Here is an 18484-nt window from a genome sequence, read left to right on the forward strand (position 1 = left end):
TCTTCCTAATGTTGAAGTGGAATCTCTTTTACTGAAGTATGAATCCATTGCTCCAGCTCTTATTCTCTGGAGCCACAGAAAATAAACTTGTCCATCTTTAGTATAACATCCTTTCAAATATTTAAACAGGGCTACCATGTCCCCTCTTAACCTTCTCTTCTCCAGGCTAAACATACTCAGCTCCTTAAGCCGCTTCTCATAGGGCATGGTTTCCAGACCTTTCATCATTGTGGTCGCCATCCTCTGGACACATTGCAGCTTGTCCACATTCCTCTTGAATTGTGGCACCCAGAACTGGACACAGTATTTGAGGTGGAGTCTGACCAAAGCAGAATACAGTGGCAATATTATTTTCTTTGATCTACACATTGTACTCATATTGGTGCAGGATTGTCATGGAAGTTCAGTTTTGCAAGTTTACTTCAGGAATCACTCTAGAAATTGTCTTGCAAGATGTCAGTGTTAGGAACAAGGGTGTGTAATCTATCTATGAGTTTGGTGAGCTGCCATTTATACCTACTTTCATAGGATCAATCATGGTGGCAGGTGCCATATGGCCAAATGACCACTAGACAAAAAGAGGGAGGGGGGCACACCTGTACTGATTCTGAAGCATGGATGCACCACCACCCCATTATTCATGGGTCAGGAGCTATTCAGTTTCATAGTGAGGAGCTCTTTCCCTTTCCTATATGGTGCACCCATATGGTATCTGCCTGGGTTGCTCTGGTGGCAGTTCTCGCATTGTTCATCCTGTTTTCTGTTTCGTTTTTCTCCAGCTGCCTCCTACACAGACAGTTCAGATGATGAAACTTCCCCCCGGGACAAGCAGCAGAAGAGCTCCAAAGGCAGCAGTGATTTCTGTGTGAAAAACATCAAGCAGGCTGAATTTGGGCGTCGTGAAATTGAAATTGCTGAACAAGGTAAGGGAGAGATGTTCTTGGTTTTACACACCTATTCTTGCACAGCTAAGTGGGGAAAGGCTGAGGCTTGGCTCTTCTGATCTGTCCCAGAGCCTCCTGATATACATTCACAGAAGTGTGCGGTAGTGATGGACAAGGGCTAATTTCCTGCCCCCAAGACCCACCAGGTTGAGGACCAAGCCTCAATTCCAATCGTTGCCCACCAAATAATAAATAAATAAATTCCCTGCATTTTTTGTGGATTTTTCGAGCTATGTGGCCATGTTCTAGAAGAGTTTATTCCTGACATTTCGCTAGCATCTATGGCTGGCATCTCCAGAGAATGCTAGCCATAGATGCTGGCAAAATGTCAGGAATAAACTCTTCTAGAACATGGCCACATAGCCCGTAAAACCCACAAAAAACTATGGATGCCGGCCATGAAAGTCTTTGATTTCACAAACCTGCATTTGCTACACTAATGTATAGTTTTGGCCTTACATTTTGTTTATGTAACCAGTAAGGCTCTTTGGGAGGTTCATGATTATGTTAAACTCTCAACTGTTCTGAAGTCGAAGGCTTTCATGGCCAGCATCCATAGATTTTTGTGGGTTTTTCAGGCTATGTGGCCATGTTCTAGAAGAGTTTCTTTCTGACGTTTTGCCAGCATCTGTGGCTGGCATCTTCAGAGAATGTTTGCCTGGAAATGCGTTGGGTATATATATTGTGTGACCTGGGAAGGCGGGAGTGATTTGCATGTGTCTTGTTCTGTTGCTGATGACAGGCCTCAGGGTAGGAGGGTTTGCAAAAGAGGATGAGTGTCTGCTTGATTCGTGCTCATTGTCTGCTGGGAAACCCCTGACCCTGGGAGATTTCTCATTTGCATTTGTTGAAATTGTCCAGGTGTTTGTGGATTTCAACTGTTGCTTATAATGGGCAAGGAACCTCAGGTGGTTCAGCCAGTTTGGTTTGGTTACCATAAACATGGAAAGCCTTCATCCCAGTATTTTTTCATCCAACCTAATGGTCACACCATTTTTGTCTTTCTAATTGAAAGAACTCGCAGGGTTAAGGGTAACTGAGAGACAATGATTCTTGGGCTTTGAAAAGGTGTGATTGGGCAAATTCCACAGAGAACAAAGCTCTCAGTGGCTGCTGTTAGCAGACTCTTACCTCCAGTATGGGAGGCAGTACACCTCTGGATACAGTTGCTGAGGACCACAACCAGGAGGTTGTTAGTGATCCCACACCCTGTTTCTGAGTTTTCCATTGAGACGTGTCATAGGCCCCTGTGGGGAACAGGATGCGGAGTCTGGTAAGCCTTTGGATTGATCAATTCTGCTGGGCTCTTTCTTAGGTATGAGGATTTTATGGGGTGGGAGAATTCTTTCAATGTTCTTCATTAATTAGGACTTTGTTTCTGCTGATTATCAGCACCACTGCCACCCCATCGTAAATGGATTACAAATGGTTTTGTGGGCACTGGCTACAAAAAACTTTTCACATCATTTTCAAGCAGTGAATTTCTGGGTGAGGAGAATGAGTACCTAATGTGATATTGGCAAGCCTCTGCTCAAATGGCTGTGGGGTGTTTGCTCATTGGAGTCCTCATTTGTTTGATTTCCTTTCTCTTCCTTCCTAGAAATGCCTGCACTCATGGCCTTGAGGAAAAGAGCTCAGGGAGAGAAGCCGCTGGCCGGAGCCAAGATTGTGGGCTGTACCCACATCACAGCCCAGACTGCTGTAAGCTGAGCCACCTGCCTGCTCTTCCAATATTTTGTACCCAGCACACAGGCCCACACCAGTGTCACAAGCTGGCTGAAGTATATGATATCCTTCATTGCACTACCAGGAGAGACAGAAGCTCAGATAACAGCCACATGTGACTTCTTCAGGAAACCTCTAGATGTTCCCTTAAATTCAGGCCTCTTTAGGGAAATCCATGTTGTGCTTTTTAATAAACTGGCGCTGCATGTATATCATGCCTTGCAGTTTCTGTGGTGGCTTGTTGTTGTTGTGGGCCTTCAAGTCATTTCTGACTTATGGCGACGTTAAGAAGACCATATCATGGGGTTTTCTTGGCAAGATTTGTTCAGAGCGGGTTTTCCACTTTTACCTTCCTCTGAGCCTGTGAGAACATGACTTACCCAAAATTTCAGTAGGGCCTCTAAGGAGAAGATATTCTACAGCTGCAGTGATACAGCAGAGCAGGCCCTGTCCCATGTCTTCCACAAAGACACAGAAAGCCCCACCTGCTGAAAGTAGTCCTCGGGGTGGGTGTATATGGGGGAAAGTATTCAGTTCCCCAAGGCATTTAGGGCTGTATGCCTTGAATCCAGATGGGAAGGTTTGTTTGTGGAAATTTCTCTAACCCTGTCACTTGCACGACTCAGTTCGCTTTCTCCTGATTCTCCCGGTTACAGGTTCTCATGGAAACCCTCGGTGCCTTGGGTGCTCAGTGTCGTTGGGCTGCCTGTAACATCTACTCTACCCTCAACGAAGTGGCAGCTGCCTTGGCTGAGAGTGGTAAGCATTTGGCTTTCTTTAAATTCTAGATTAAAAGTGCAGCTGGAGGTCGTTGCTTGGAAGTTTTAAGAACCATTCAATATTATTGTTTCAGTCAGTGCCTTTGTGAGATTGCCAGTGCTCTTGGCTTTAAAAGCAGCTCAGACAAAACCTCAGGACAACTCCATTCTATCGCTCTTGACTCTCCTCGCGGGTGTATTTGATGGCTGAAGGAACACTGGCTTGAAAGCTTCTTTCTGTTCTACAGGAGGCCTTCCTGACCCATAGGGGGAGGAATTGAGAAAGGGTGACTTAAGTGTGCAGACCCGAAAAGTTAAGAACTCTTCTGCCTTTTGGTGTGGCTGTTTACTGGGCACTGTGATTCATTGGGGGTGCTGTCTTTCTCTTCACATGCTTTTCTCTCATTCTTGTGGGGTGTTGGGGATTGCAACAGTCCCAGGATGCTTAAAAAGTGTGGATTTCTGTCCCTGGAAAAGGTGCATTAGGATGACATTTGGAATGGGCTTTGGGAAAGATCTATTTAACTTCATTATGTCGGAGTTCCACTTGCAAGGAACTAGTTACCCACTACTTGCTCAGTGACTCATAGAACTGTAGAGCTTGACCCAAGGGCCATCCAATCCAACCCTCTCCCAGTGCAGGAATCCACAGCCATAGCCTCCTTGACAGATGACTATCCAGTCTCTGTTTAGAAACCTCTGTTTAGAAATGAGGGAGAAAAAGTTCTGACACTACTCTGTGGTTGGGATTGCCTAGGCTATGATGGGTGGCTAATCTAGCATTAAGGACATGAGAAGAACTGTGCTGGATCAGACCAGAGGCTGATCTTATCCAGTATCCTCTTCCCGCAGTGACCCAATTTCCAACAATATGCCTACAAGCTGGCCATGAGGACCCCATGACCTTCCCTTGTGCCAGTGGTGGGACTAGATCACTCTGCATACTCAAGGTGGCTCACAGACCTGCTCCACTAATACCTCTAAAGAAAGTTTATTCAACCTGTATGTTCTCATACAGAGCAGTTAAAATATAGATAGTGGGAAAGCATCTTCTGGATCATCAGAAGTGGTAAAAGATGGAGGATTTTGTTCTACCTTAGTGACTGATATTCAGAAACATAACAATATTTCTGATGGTACTGAGCAAAGGTTGTGGTGTCTTTCACTGTATATCAGCTATTTGGCTGTGATCTGCATGCTGTTGTTTGAAGTACACACTCTCCCCATTTCTTCTACAGGCTTCCCTGTCTTTGCCTGGAAAGGAGAATCAGAGGATGACTTTTGGTGGTGTATTGATCGCTGTGTCAACGTAGAAGGATGGCAGCCAAATATGGTGAGTTTTGAAGACGAGTCTGCAATACTGAAACACTGAAACACTGATAGACAAGCAGAGATAAAGCAAGGTGCAGGTGCCAGAATTCCCTTCTACTTCAAATTGTTAGCCCAGTAGTGCCTCTTTTGGACTGAAGCTCTCCAGGGTCTTAGAGAAAATCTTTTGCTACTTTTTCCTTTTGGCTGGAGTTGCCAAAGATTGAACCTGGGACTTTCTGCACATAAAACATGTGCAGAGCTGTGACAAGTTACTTTTCCAAATATAACTCCCAGAATTCCTTGTTTGCTGACCTCCTTTCCCCAATGAGAACGAAAATTCACAGTAAGTACAGAATTTCTGGAAGTTGCCTAAAAAGGTAACTTGCACAAGCGCTGGACATAGATAACAACAGTGAACTCTTGCCCTTCTCCCAATTAGTAATCTGTTGTCTATTTAGAAGTAAGCCCTGCCTGACACAGAGAGGCCATTTCTAAGTGTTCGCTATTTGAAGTGAGGGACAACAGGTATGTTAAGAAGTTGCTTGATGTCTACAAAAGCAATTTATAGAAAATGTTCACACATTCAGTTGGAAACAAGATACATGAGCTTGGTGCCTTTAACAGGGCAGTCTTCAAGAAGTCTCTAGGGCTGAAAGAAGCCATACTTTTTGGTTTCATGACATAGTTCTCTTGAGTTTTTAATCTGTGCTTGGGGTCCTCTGACCTATCTGGGAAAAGCATCACATTGGCAAAGGAATCATATCTCTCCTAAAACCTTGAACTGGAGCATAGAAGAGTGTGTGCTTTCTGAGCCAAAAGATGGCAGTTTCTTCTGCCTGCAGATAACTATAGCACCCGAATTGCAATTCGAAACCAGGAGCATGCAGTTGGGATGATACCTATCCCTTGAAGCATGTGGGTCTTATTGCTGGTAGAAGTGAAATCGGAAATGGTATTTGAACTGGCCTGTTCTTCTAGTGTCTTAACTTGCATGGAAAAGTCCCAGTCCATAAGAAGCCTTGTGACTGTCCAGTACAGTTTAATATACTCAGCTGTGTCAATAGCTTTTTGGGTGGGCAGACTGGGAAAAACATTGGTGCCTGTAAGCGTTTTACTGAGAGAATTGAGGGAGTGAGCCTGGGGTCTTCTAAATGCAAAGCAGGCAGTTTGGATTTCTTCTTACAGTTTGCAGTTTGACCTTAGTTCAGGGGTGAAGAAAGGGCAGCCTTGTATTCAGCCCTCCAGGCTTTTGGCCTTTCCACATTCCAGTGGACCACTCTTTTCTGGCCAAAGAAGAAAAAGAAAAAGGAGAGGAGAATTGATCCTTCTAGAAGCTTCATCCTTTAACTAGTTCTCAAGGTCTCTATATAATATTAAAAAATACTGGTTTTTCAAAACTAAAAACCACTTCCAATTTGTGAGGTTTTTTTTCTTTGTTAGTTCACCTAGCCCCCAGGAGATCTCAGGGACAGAATATTGCCCCAACCCCAGCCCATTGTAGTTTCATGGAAATACCTCAGAGCTCACAGTGCCATTGCAAAGTAATGCCAGAGGTTTAATCAAAGATGAGGAAAATGTGACCCGTGGACAGCATGTGGTCTACCAAGGCCATTTTGTGGGCCACAATGTCATCTATTTTTTGCTCCCAAATGTCCGCCAGCATGGGATATGGGAGGCAATTTTTCTGCAGAGAAAGAGCTAAAATGGACATACAAGACTGAAAGATGTGGTGAAAATGCCCCCTCTTCCAGAAAAAAGATAGGCCCTCCCCTTTTATATGGTAACAGCACTCAGATCTTTCCTTTATCATGCTATTTCACCCTCTTGGGTGGACCCCTCATAGTTGCCCATCCCTGCAATAGGTTGATAAAGGAGAGATTTGAGTGCTGTTGGCCATATAAAAGTGAGAGAGCATACATTTTCTCTGGAGGATTAGTAGTGTTGCATTTTCAGGAGATAGCAGTATACAGCTAGCAGAGGGGCCCTTATTGTCCATGGGGGAACTCTGGGTCTTTCCTTGGACACAAGGAAATGGGAATGACTCATCAAATGGGATATGCAGGTCAAGAAGGCTGGGAAGAGTTTACATGTCTTCCTAGCTGAAAATAACATTCTTGTAGAGCTGTATCCAGAGTCAAAGGTGCCATTTGTACAAAGGGAGGAAAGAGTTAATCTTCAAAGTACAGCTTGCAGAGAGAAAACCCCCAGCTCAAAGTGGCTGGGCTCTGTTTCGGCCAATTAATTTCCCAGCAGATTTCAAGTTTAGTTCTCCTGGGAGAGAGGCGGGTCAACAGAGCTTACCTAACCTTGGTGCCTGCCAACTTTAGACCTTGGTGTGACCTTGTCTCCCCTTGCCCCTTTCCAGAGGGAGTTGGCAGAACGTTCAGATTTTGCATTGATCTCATGACTCAGCATGAACCTGTAGGGCCAGCCCCCTTCTGCAGGATGGGCGCTTGACTCCATTGCCCCAAAGATCAGCTGCTCAGAAAGGAAAAAAACAGTGCATGGCTTTCTAGTGTCTCTGAACTTCAGTACAGCATAGCAGTTGTATGATTCCTTTGTACCACGGAAGTTAGCATGATCTCATGCCTCTCTAGGCATGGAAGAGAGGTAAGGGAGTGCTTTCCAGAAAAACAATACTTGCCACTGGCAAAGTTGCAAGCACATTTGTGGGCCCCTGGTCATTTCAGTAAGATATTCACAGGGATGCTCAGTCTGTGTTTCAAAGCAAACCAACTTGGGTGGATGGCCTTCTGTCCCATGAAGTGCTTTGATCGTGTCTTCCTGCATGGCAAAATTGGGGTTGGATGGCCCTTGGGGTCTCTTCCAACTTTACGACCCTTGCTTCCCATGAACTGGAAACTAGGATCCTTTATTAGCTGCCCTTAAGCTTACCACGAGTAATGGCAGTCCTGTGGTTGAGACACCTGCAAGACCCCCTGTCCTCAGCCTCTCTGCTCAGGTCTTATAGCCTCAGGCCCATGTCCTTCCTGACTGAGTCTAGCCATCTGGTATGTGGTCTTCCTCTTGATGTGGCCAAAATACAAAAGTCATCTTAACTTCCAGAGAGAGTGCAGGCCTGATCTCTTATAGAACCCATTTGTTTGTCTTCTTGGCTGTCCACGGTATCCTCAGCTCTCTTCTCCAGCACCACATCTCAAAGGAGATGATTTTCTTCCTATCCCAGCTTTTACTCCTCCAAAACCTGTGGGTTCCAATCACGAACAATCTCCACCACTTTGTACATAGTGCTACAAAGTGATCCAAGGCATGCCTTTCATAATATCTGCTCCAAGCAGATAGAAACCTCCGTTATATCCATGACATCTGTGCACATGTCCCAGAAGTAGTAGCACATGCTCCTTGGGAGTAAAAGAGAGCATGGAAAAATTACTTTTAGAAGCGAGGGGACATGCTGGCTGGGGCATTTGGAAAGTTGAAATCAAAAAGTTAAGTTTTCTGATCTCTGAACTCGTGGCAAATGACTAGATTAACCCTTTCACCCCAACATGGAAGCTGCAAGCTACCAGTAGCATTAATGAGGAGGGGGAGGAACACAAAAGACTAGAGTAAAGAAGCCATTTGGCCAAGCCATTGCTATTTGTCCCCCAGTGAGATTGCAGCCTCTCAGTTGCCACATATCAAGTATTGATGGGTTTGCTTGGAGCTGTAATAGAGGAGGCAACCAGAATGGGGGCCCAGTTGGTGCTTGATGTTGGGAAAAAGACAAACCTTCTTCTTCCTCCTCCTCCTCAGGAACTAGGCATGTTTTGGCAGCAGTTATTGTTCTTCTTTCCCACAAGGGTACAAAGGAAGCTGGCAAAAATGTGCTGTTCTTGCTCTATTCGTGCATTTTGGGAATGGGGAGAGGGAGTGGATTATGCAACCTTCTTAATTAAATAAAGATTAATGAGCTCAAGCCTAGATTGGGAGGGAGGGAGGGAGAAAGGAATGAGCTTTATATTGCAAAGTTTGCTCCAGGCCACTAATCCATCGGGGGTGAAGACGAGGTGGCTCCAGTCAGGGGCTGGGAACCTTGAGCTGCAGGTCTCTCCCTGGCTTCCATTGTCCAGCTTCTGTGTGACGTGCTTCAAGTCTTACCCCTGGGGCCAGGATATCTGGAGGACAGCCTCCTCCTCGCATGTGAGCTTGCCCAAAATTTGAGACCTTCAGCAGTGACCCACAAGGCTAGGTTGGTGTGTATGCATGATACGGCTTTCTCTGACAACAGTACCCCTCAACAGTGGAACTCTGTCCCAAGGATAAGTTAGTTTGAACTTCTGACAGGCAAAGAAGACGGTGTTCTTTTGCACAGCCTTTTTTAAAATGTATTCAGTTTATTTATTCAATAAGACCTCTGATCCTTAAAATGAAGAGGGCTGCTTTACCTGTTTTAACTGTTTGCAATTTTTAAACTGTTCTAAGAAGTGGTTTTCATCTTTTAAAAATGTTTTTATTTGTCTATTTAATGGTCTCAGTGTTTTTATCTGTTATAAATTGCCTTGGGGGCCCTGAAGGGCTAAGAGATATTAGGTAAATGCTTTAAATAAGTAAATAAACCCCTCTAGCAAGGCAGCGCTATTGCAAACACCATCAGATACCTAGCCATTTGGTGTCTCGAATCCCATTGCATGTAGTCTAACACCATTGAGATTCCCTACATCTCAGTAGTCTGTGAGGGTCTATAGTGGGGGCCCTCCTTAAAGCTCCACCACTTTCCTTCCCTTTCCTATCTTCTGAGATTTTTGCAGTCTCTGCCCAGACTCTTATAAAGCACCTCTTCACAGCCACAAAGGCTGGGAAGTTCTGATTTTTGGGAAGAAGAGAAGGAGAACTGTAGTTCCTAGGGAGCTAGGTTTTGAAATCCTGGCCACAGTCTTTGTGCACGCTGTGATTCTGCAGATCTTCTGAAACGGCTGCCATTTGTGGCTATGATGAAGTGCATTCATTCTTCCTTACCCTACAGCACAGGGGAATAAACGTAGGAGGCTAGGGGTCCCATTAGTACCCTCCTAGAGGGCTGCGGCCCTTCAAAAGCAAACCAACTTTTGCCCCCAAATGCCCTCTGGAGGGCATGGGGCTTTTACCATACTAAACTCCACTCCAAAGCCATTTTAGGCCCGAGAGCCCTTTTTTAAAAGTCCCTGCATAATTGGGCACCTTGCCCTACAAGGTTGGGGGCTACTTTTTAGGTTGACTGAGCATTTAAGGCACACACTTGTTTCTGTTTTGTTTTTTAAATACTGTTAAAAATACATGAACATTGATTACAAATATGCTAGATGGAATAAAAATGAGAGGATATGAATCAAAATAGAATTCTTTATTAGAGGTGGCTAAATCCATTCAGATTGCGCGCCCCCCCAACTAATTGTGAACAAATAACATCTCCCCATTCAGTCTTGATACCTCATTAGCAAATGTACCTTGTATTACTGAAAGAGGTTCTAATCAAATTTCACATGTCATTTGTTTCCTGTCTTGGACAACAAAATGCTTTTCAAATTCTGCCATTTCAATTTTGAAATTTCACTTCTGAAATTGTATCTATTTCAGAAACTCAGATTTATTTATTTTTTATCTTGCATGGGCAAATGTGTCTGATTTCACATCCAGATTCCTTTTTGGTTAACTTTGCAGTTCTCTCCTGAGCAGTGACGTCACTAGGGGGGGTGCGGTGGTGCATACCGCACCAGGTGACACCCCAAAGGAGGGTGTCACCCAATAGGCTAATACACACCGGAAGGGTAAGACTGTTATTTCCATTGGCTCCCCCTGGGTACCTTCTTAAACCTAAAGTATCTTAAGCAAAATTCAGCTCTACATTGTCACAGTATTGTCTCCCATTTGATTTCTAACTCCTTCGCCTGACAAAGAGGCCTGTGAAGCTTTGAAAGCTAGCATGATGCATTTTACACCTTTTAATAGGCAAAATTGTGGTATCACCATGATATATATTTTGGATTTGTTACATAGCCAACACAGCTACACCAGAACAACCTTCTTCCCCTCTGGATATCTGACAAAATCCAAATGGGTTCTGGGCTCAGCTTTGTGCCCCCCACAAATATTTGCAACTGATAGGCCATGTCCCACCCAAGGAAAGAATACGCTACAAAGTAAGGCTGCTCCTACTTCTCTGGTTCAAAATAGCACCCAGATGGCCCCTGCGCACATCTGGGAGCAAATTAGTTATTGGGGGGAGCTGTTTATAGGAGCCCTCGACTGCCTTTCTGCAGCCATAGCAAACCTGTTGGGCAAGAGGGAACAGCATCCTTCCTCTATGGTTTAAAAAATACTTAGACTGGTATAATTAGGATTTACTCTAGTGTAAGGTTGCATAAGGTCCTGGTTAAAATCTTAGAGGCAGTAGTAATCTTGTGCCATCAAAATGCAGTACCAAAAATAGATGGAAAGTATGAATGAGTTGTTGTTCTTGTCTTGCGTGTACATTTTGGCTTTGCATAAGAGTGCCGTAGACCTCTAGACCCAGATAATAAATCTTAATGCCCACTGAGGGCCCTGTTTGGTGCACTTGGTACCACCACCCCCACCCCCGGGTGACAGAAGCTTTCCACTTTGCACAGAGACCAACATTTGGTGTTCTGCAGCTGTGAACCTTTCAAGACAGGGTTGCAACTAGTAACAGATTATAGCTTGTCATTGTATGTGAGTCAGCTCATATCTTACAAATTTGTACTGTTGTCTCTTAACGTTAGAATTCATTTGTTTTGCTGCTTTCATGACCTTCTTTATGGCTTGTTTGACTCTGCCTGTTGGTCTCAGCTGCTGTCTCATAACCGTGGCCCCATACAGACAGGCCAAAATAAAGCTGCTTCAAGTCACTTTGGAGGTATGCTGTTTAAATAATGGATGCGTCCTAAGAGTCCAGAAGCCGCACCAAAGCCATGTTCCAGTCCTTAGGACTGGAGCATGGCTTTGGCACAGCTTCCGGATTCGTAGGACACATGCATCATTTAAACAGCATACCTCCAAAGTGACCCAAAGCAGCTTTATTTTGGCCTGTCTGTACGAGCCCCTTGTGTCTTACCTAATCTGTAGTACATGCCTTTCTCTAAGCTTCACAAATAAAACAACTCACAAGAACCTTGGAGATAGATTACTCTCACTGCTTTCCCTTTTCAACTTCATTTTTCCTTCTCTCTTTCATTCTTTCTTTCTTTCTTTCCTCATTCCCTCCCCCCTGTCCTTTCTTTTCCTTTCCTTGAAGCTTTCTGTTTGATGTGAAATGTGAGATTGTCAGACGCCCTTGGCACTGTTTCTAATGAAAGAAATATGTGAAATTGGTAGTACTCTGGTACAACAATATACGTTACATGCCTTCAAATCATTTTCAACATATGGTAACCCTAAGGCCAACCTGTCACAGTGTTTTCTTGGCATGCTTTTTTTTTTTCTGAGGAAGTTGACCATGCCTTTCCTCTAAGGCTGAAAAAGCGTGACTTGTCCAAGGCCACCCTGTCAGTCTCCATGGCCAAGCAGAGAATTGAACTTTGGTCTCTAGAGTCATTGTCCAGTGCTCAAACCACTGCACCATGTTAGTTCAATAAGTCCAGGTTGAGTTGAAGGCACATAAAATAACAACACAACTTTCTCCTTCCCTTTTTCTGAATTGTTTATACCAAGGAATAACACTATCATATTACATACAATCTTGTTACCAAGCCAGATTCATGATCAGCTCTCTTCATCCCAAGTCAACCCATGGATTTATGTGGCCAAGCCAGGATTTGAATCCTGGTCTCCAACTATGCCACTCTGGCATGTGCATATACCTTTTAAAAAATCATAAAAGACAGAGTAAGCCAAGATATCCATGCCCCACGTGGAAAAAGCAGTGCATTGCATCTGTAGTAAAGCATTGTGGTGATTATGACTTCTTTGTGATGTTGCAGATCTTGGACGATGGCGGGGATCTCACACACTGGATCTACAAGAAATATCCCAACATGTTTAAAAAGATCAAGGGAATTGTAGAGGAGAGTGTTACTGGTGTCCACAGGTAAGGGCACCAACATATTTACGGAGGGTTTGGTGCATATCTTGTTCAAGTGGTGCAAACAATTTGCTCAACTTGCACCGCAACTTTACCAACAATAACCCTCCAGTGGAAGAGTTCAAAGATATAGCCATGCTAGTCTGGAAGATCAGTAGGCAAAAGGATCTTGTAGCACCTTGGAGACTACCTGAAAGAAAGAAGTTGGAAGGGACAAGCTTTCATACAAAAGCTTATGCTACCATCTTGTTTCTTTCAGGTAGTTTCAAAGGTGCTACAAGATCCCTTTCTACCAGTGGAGGTTAGGCTTCCCCAAGCTGAGTGGCAATTCAATTCCCCATCTCCTTGGACCACTGTTTGTGCTGCTTTGATACCTCAGAATGCCATTTTGTGGAGCATGATAACAACAACAACAACAACAACAAATGCTTATTTCTTTCCTGCCTCTCCTCAAGGTGGAGTACAGCATGTTAAAGTACAAACAATTAAAAAGCAAATACCATATTTTCCGGCGTATAAGACAACCCCCAACTTTTCCAGTTAAAATATAGAGTTTGGGATACACTCACCATATAAGACTTTCCCCTCTTCCAACGCACACCAAATAAAAATTTTAAAAAATGAGATTTGATTTCAATATGGTAATTTTAATTCAAATGCTTATGACATGCAGGTACTTAGCAGGAAACCTTGTTGTATACAAAGCCTGCTTGGATTGGTCAGCTCTCCTTGCCTGTCCAGCCCTCCCTGTCTCCAAGACTATCAGAGCAGTAGCTGCTTTCATACGATGGCCACATACGGTGGGGATGCAGCCGTGGCCATTTTTGAGCTCCCCCCACCATATGTGGCGACCACAGATTCTCCAGTCCAGCTCAGAAGTTTCAGCACCTGCCCTATAAGACGACACACAGCGTATAAGACGATCCCAACTTTTGAGAAGATTTTCCTGGGTTAAAAAGTAGTCTTATACGCCAGAAAATACAGTACATAAAATCATCAGTTAAAATACAATACTATAAAACCATTCAAGTACATTCATATTGGTACATTCTTATACAGATACAGATTAAAAAGCCATGTTTTAAAAAATGACTGGAAGAGATGTGTCTTTAATGTTGTTTTAAATGCTGTCAGCATTTCCAGCTGTCGTATCTCTTCTGGCAGGTCATTCCACAGTCTAGGGGCAGCAGATGAAAAGGTCCTCTGTGAAACCATTGCCAGTCTAGTCCTGCATGATTGAAGTAAACATTGCCCAGGGGACCTGAGTGTACAGGGCAGATTGTACAGGAGAAGGTTATCCTGTAGATAACCTGGACACAAACCATGAGCAATACACAGCGCCAGAACATTAGCTCCATTGTGAAATACATAAGTTGCAGAGTGCGTACAGAGCTTGATGACAGCTGTTCCTTCTCTATATGCTTCAGGAGAACATGTGTAAATTGCATTCTGCCCATTGACATGAGGGTTAAGGTCCACCCATTTGCATCAGTGGTCATTTTGCTATGGGTTGTAGCACTTGTTATGCAGAGAGGCAAGAGAGGGAATGTCAGAGGCTTTTTTGGTGTGCTGTGAATATCAGGTGGAAGAGCCAGCCTGCTTGGTGTAGGACTCTAAAAGAGAAAACAGAACTTCTGCCATTTAGCTAATGACATATGATGTCTCACCATCATGAACTGTAGTTCCACAGAATTTGTTGACTGGTGTAGTAGTTGTACTTTTCTTCTCCCACCCACCCCAGATTTTATAAGAACTAGCTGCATGTCTAAGAAATACAAAGGGGTAGATACTTGTGTGAGTTCGCATATTTGTGTGTTGTCCTCTTTTCAAGTATGATTTTAATGAAAAGGACCTATAGAGTCTTTGGACCTTCAAAATAAGAACAGCTTCAGATTAATCCTGTCCCTGCTTATGTGGGCAAATAACTGGGTGTGCCTGAGTTTATTCACGTGAGAGAGCAAGACCGAAAGACTGAAGTCCCATGGGATTGCAGCTGTCATGCTTTCCTCTTAATGGAAAAGGAGATACAGTCCTCCTCAAGTTCCTTCCTCTGTTTCAGTATACATAGAAACATAGAGTTGCAGATGACACCAAACTAGGAGTAGTAGTTAATACCCCAGAGGACAGGATCAAAATTCAAAGTGACTTTAATGGATTAGAAAGCTGGGCCAAAGCTAACAAAATGAATTTCAACGCGGAGAAATGTAAGGTACTGCACTTAGGGCGGAAAAATGAAATGCACAGATATAGGATCATGGGGGACTCATGGCTGAAGGAGAGACTTATACGTGTGAAAGGGATCTAGGAGTACAAGTAGACCACACATTGAACATGAGTCAACAGTGCAATGCAGCAGCTAAAAAAGCCAATGTGATTTTAGGCTGCATCAATAGAAGTATAGTGTCTAGATCAAGGGAAGTCATAGTGCCACTATATTTTGCTTTGGTCAGGCCCCACCTGGAATATTGTGTCCAGTTCTGGGCACCACAATTCAGAAAGGACATTGAGAAACTGAAGTATGTCCAAAGGAGGGTGGCTAAAATGGTGAAGGGTCTGGAAACCATGCCCTATGAGGAACGCCTTAGGGAGCTGGAGATGTTTAGCCTGGAGGTGATATGATAGCCCTATTTAAATGCTTGAAGGGATGTCATATTGAGGAGGGAGCAAGCTTGTTTTCTGCTGCTCCAGAGACTAGGACTCGGAGCAATGGATGCAAGCTAAAGGAAAAGAGATTCCACCTCAACATTAGGAGGACAGTAAAGGTGTTCAACAGTGGAAGAAACTCCCTTGGAGTGTAGTGGAATCTCCTTCCTTAAAGGTCTTTAAACAGAGGTTGGATGGCCATCTTTCGGGGATGCTTTGATTGAGAGTTCCTGCATGGCAGGAGGTTGGACTGGATGGCCCTTGTGGTCTGTTCCAACTCTATGATTCTATGATTCTTTTTCCTTTTTAGTAATTTGAATCCATTGATCCAGATCTTACCTTCTGGATCAGCAGAAAACACACTTGCTTCCATGTGATAGTGCTTTTTTTGCATGTGAGCTGATACTATAATAACTTAAAGAATGGTGTTTTAAGAAACATGAATTATTCACCTGGATAATGGTTATTCTGCCCTGAAGTAAAAGCAAGTTTATGTGGAAACAGAGTCACGTTATTTGAATTTTGACTCTTCAGAGTTGTAACCTTCTTTCAACATCAACAGTGCTGTCCAGTCAGTCATATGCTCTCCTGGAAGACTGGAGGAAAGCATTGACCACCTTCCTGTGTGTTTGCTTTCCTTTCCTCAGATTATACCAGCTGTCAAAGGCAGGCAAACTCTGCGTCCCAGCGATGAATGTCAACGACTCCGTTACCAAACAGAAGTTTGATAACCTCTACTGCTGCCGGGAATCCATTCTAGATGGGTTTGTATCTTGTTGCTTATTTATAAATTCTCACAGGAGGAGATTTTCCCGCTAGTAAAGACAGTCTTGGAAAGAGTGGGCTGCAACCCTAATGACAACCAACTGGTTCGCTTTTCTCTTTCCTTACATCTCTTGGGATAAGAGATATTCCATTTGTGGTGTTAAATCACAACAACGCTCTGGTGTCCTTGGCTGGAATTCTGTTATCGATTAACTTTGTTGCTGTTTTAGTTCTGTGCCTTTCATCCTTTACAATTTATGGCAACCCTGTCATGAGATTTTCTTGGCAAGATTTCTTCAGAGGAGATTTGCCATTGTCTTCTGAGGGCAAGAGAGTGTGACTTGCCCAAGTTCACTCAGTAGGTTTCCGTGGCTGAGAAGGGATTCAAATTTTGGTCTCCTAGAGTCCTAGTCCAACACTCAAAACATTATGCTACAGTGGCTCTGAAAATTTATTCAGAAGAGATTTGCCATTGCTTTTCTCTGAGGCTGAGAGAGTGTGGCTTGCCCAAGGTCACCAAAGGGTTTTATCAAGGCCCTCAGGAATCAGATGGTTTGAAGCTTTCATCACATTGTGAAACAGCACACTGTGGTCTTTATCTGCTACTCTCCTGTTTACAAGAAGAAAAATGTGTGTATCAGTTATATCACACACACTCAGTTCAGTTCAGCAGTAAATGGCATGTTTCTTATTATTCTTTTGTCCATCTTCTACTACTAGTCAGTTCATCTCTTGAATTATATTTAGCATTGTTAGCCATGGGCCATATTTTAACATCCACCTGGGGCATTAGATGGTAGGAACAGAAAGGCTCTTGGAGGAGAGCACTGCCTCAGAATAGCAATATAGGATTAAGTGTGTCATTGGAATTTACCAAATAATCCTCCTGGGGTCAGAGCCTAGGTCACTTGGCACCTGTAATCCTGCTTGCATCAGGGTGCTCTAGTGGCCTAGGGCAACCCTAGCTGAGAACAGTAGGAGAGCCATGATGGTCAGACAAGATTCTGTTCACACAGTGACCAACCAGTTGCCCCTGGGAATCAAAGTGTAAGGATGAACAAAAGCAATCTCCCATTCATTCTTCCCAGTGAAAGGTATACAGGGGCATATTGATGCTGACATGGATGGTATACATAACTCATGACTAATAGCCACCAGTAGCCTTACCCACCATGAATTTTCTCTAATCTCCTTGTAAAGGTCATCTGTTTGGTTCCCAGCACTGTATCTATCTCTGGCCTGAATCTCCCACCTTCAGTGGATTGACCCCCATTTGGTTGTGCTGTCATTGGAGTTTCCTTCACACTATGCAGTTTTAGCATTTCAGTACCACTTTAAATGTTGTGGCTGCATCCTGCAAAATTCGCCTTGAATCCCACTGTGGGAGAAAGGCAGGATATAAACCCTTGAAATTAATTAATTAATTGATTAATTAAACACATCCTGGGATTTGTAGTTTTGTGAGGTGATTTAGAAGTCAGGGATGCATACTGTGCTGCACGGATTGCGTCAGCAGAGTCTCGTCCGGCAGAGCTGTTCAGGGTGGTCAGGGAATTAACTCAAACCCCGGCCACCCAGAACCCTTTACTTGAACCAACTATTGCCGGGGGGACCTAGAAAAAGTAGTACATGCACTGGTAACCTCTCACCTGGATTTCTGCAATGTGCTCTACATGGGGCTACCTTTGTATCAGGTTCAGAAACTTCAATTGATTCAAAACGCAGCAGCCAGGTTAATTACGGGGACATCGAGGTCCGAACATATAACACCTATCTTAAAATCTCTACATTGGCTGCCAATTCGTTTCCGGTCCCAGTACAAAGTGTTGGTTATCACCTTTAAAGCCTAAATGGCTTGGGTCCGGGTTACTTGAGGGAACGCCTCTCCCTACATAATCCTCCCCGCACACTCAGATCTACAGGAAAATCCTTACTCAGCTACCCTAAGGTGAGACTGGCGATCACACAACAAAGGGCATTCACAGCAGTGGCGCCTTCTCTATGGAATGCCCTACCGGAAGAGATTCGCCTCAGTGGAACGGTGGAAGCCTTTCAGAAGGCTCTAAAGACTCATCTCTTCCTACAAGCCTACCCTCCCAGTTTCGTCTGAGACCATCTTCCCCCTATTGTCTTTGATATATAGTAATTCATGGTTTTAATAGTTTATTATATGTTATAATATGTTTTTAATCTTGTTTGAATTTACTTCTTTTAATATGTATTTTTAGATGTGGATTTTTAATTGTTCTTATTGTCTGTTTTTAATGATATTGTACACCGCTTTGATCGTAGGAAAAGCGGTTAACAAATAAACAATTTAT

The 18484-nt window shown here is 43.7% G+C and overlaps 1 protein-coding gene across 2 annotated transcripts in view; it reads left to right on the forward strand.

The window, feature by feature from the left end:
* The window catches only part of AHCYL2 (adenosylhomocysteinase like 2), a 62343-nt gene that overhangs the window by 24562 nt on the left and 19297 nt on the right, over window positions 1–18484 (forward strand). For both annotated transcript variants that reach the window (XM_042467625.1, XM_042467624.1), the window contains exons 3-8: window positions 780–923; window positions 2545–2645; window positions 3326–3428; window positions 4666–4760; window positions 12655–12761; window positions 16046–16162. In XM_042467625.1, coding sequence (XP_042323559.1) covers window positions 780–923; window positions 2545–2645; window positions 3326–3428; window positions 4666–4760; window positions 12655–12761; window positions 16046–16162 — 667 coding nt within the window. The remainder of the gene's footprint in view (window positions 1–779; window positions 924–2544; window positions 2646–3325; window positions 3429–4665; window positions 4761–12654; window positions 12762–16045; window positions 16163–18484) is intronic.

The sequence above is a fragment of the Sceloporus undulatus genome, chromosome 5 (genome assembly GCF_019175285.1).
Source record: "Sceloporus undulatus isolate JIND9_A2432 ecotype Alabama chromosome 5, SceUnd_v1.1, whole genome shotgun sequence".
Classification (NCBI taxonomy): Eukaryota; Metazoa; Chordata; class Lepidosauria; order Squamata; family Phrynosomatidae; genus Sceloporus; species Sceloporus undulatus.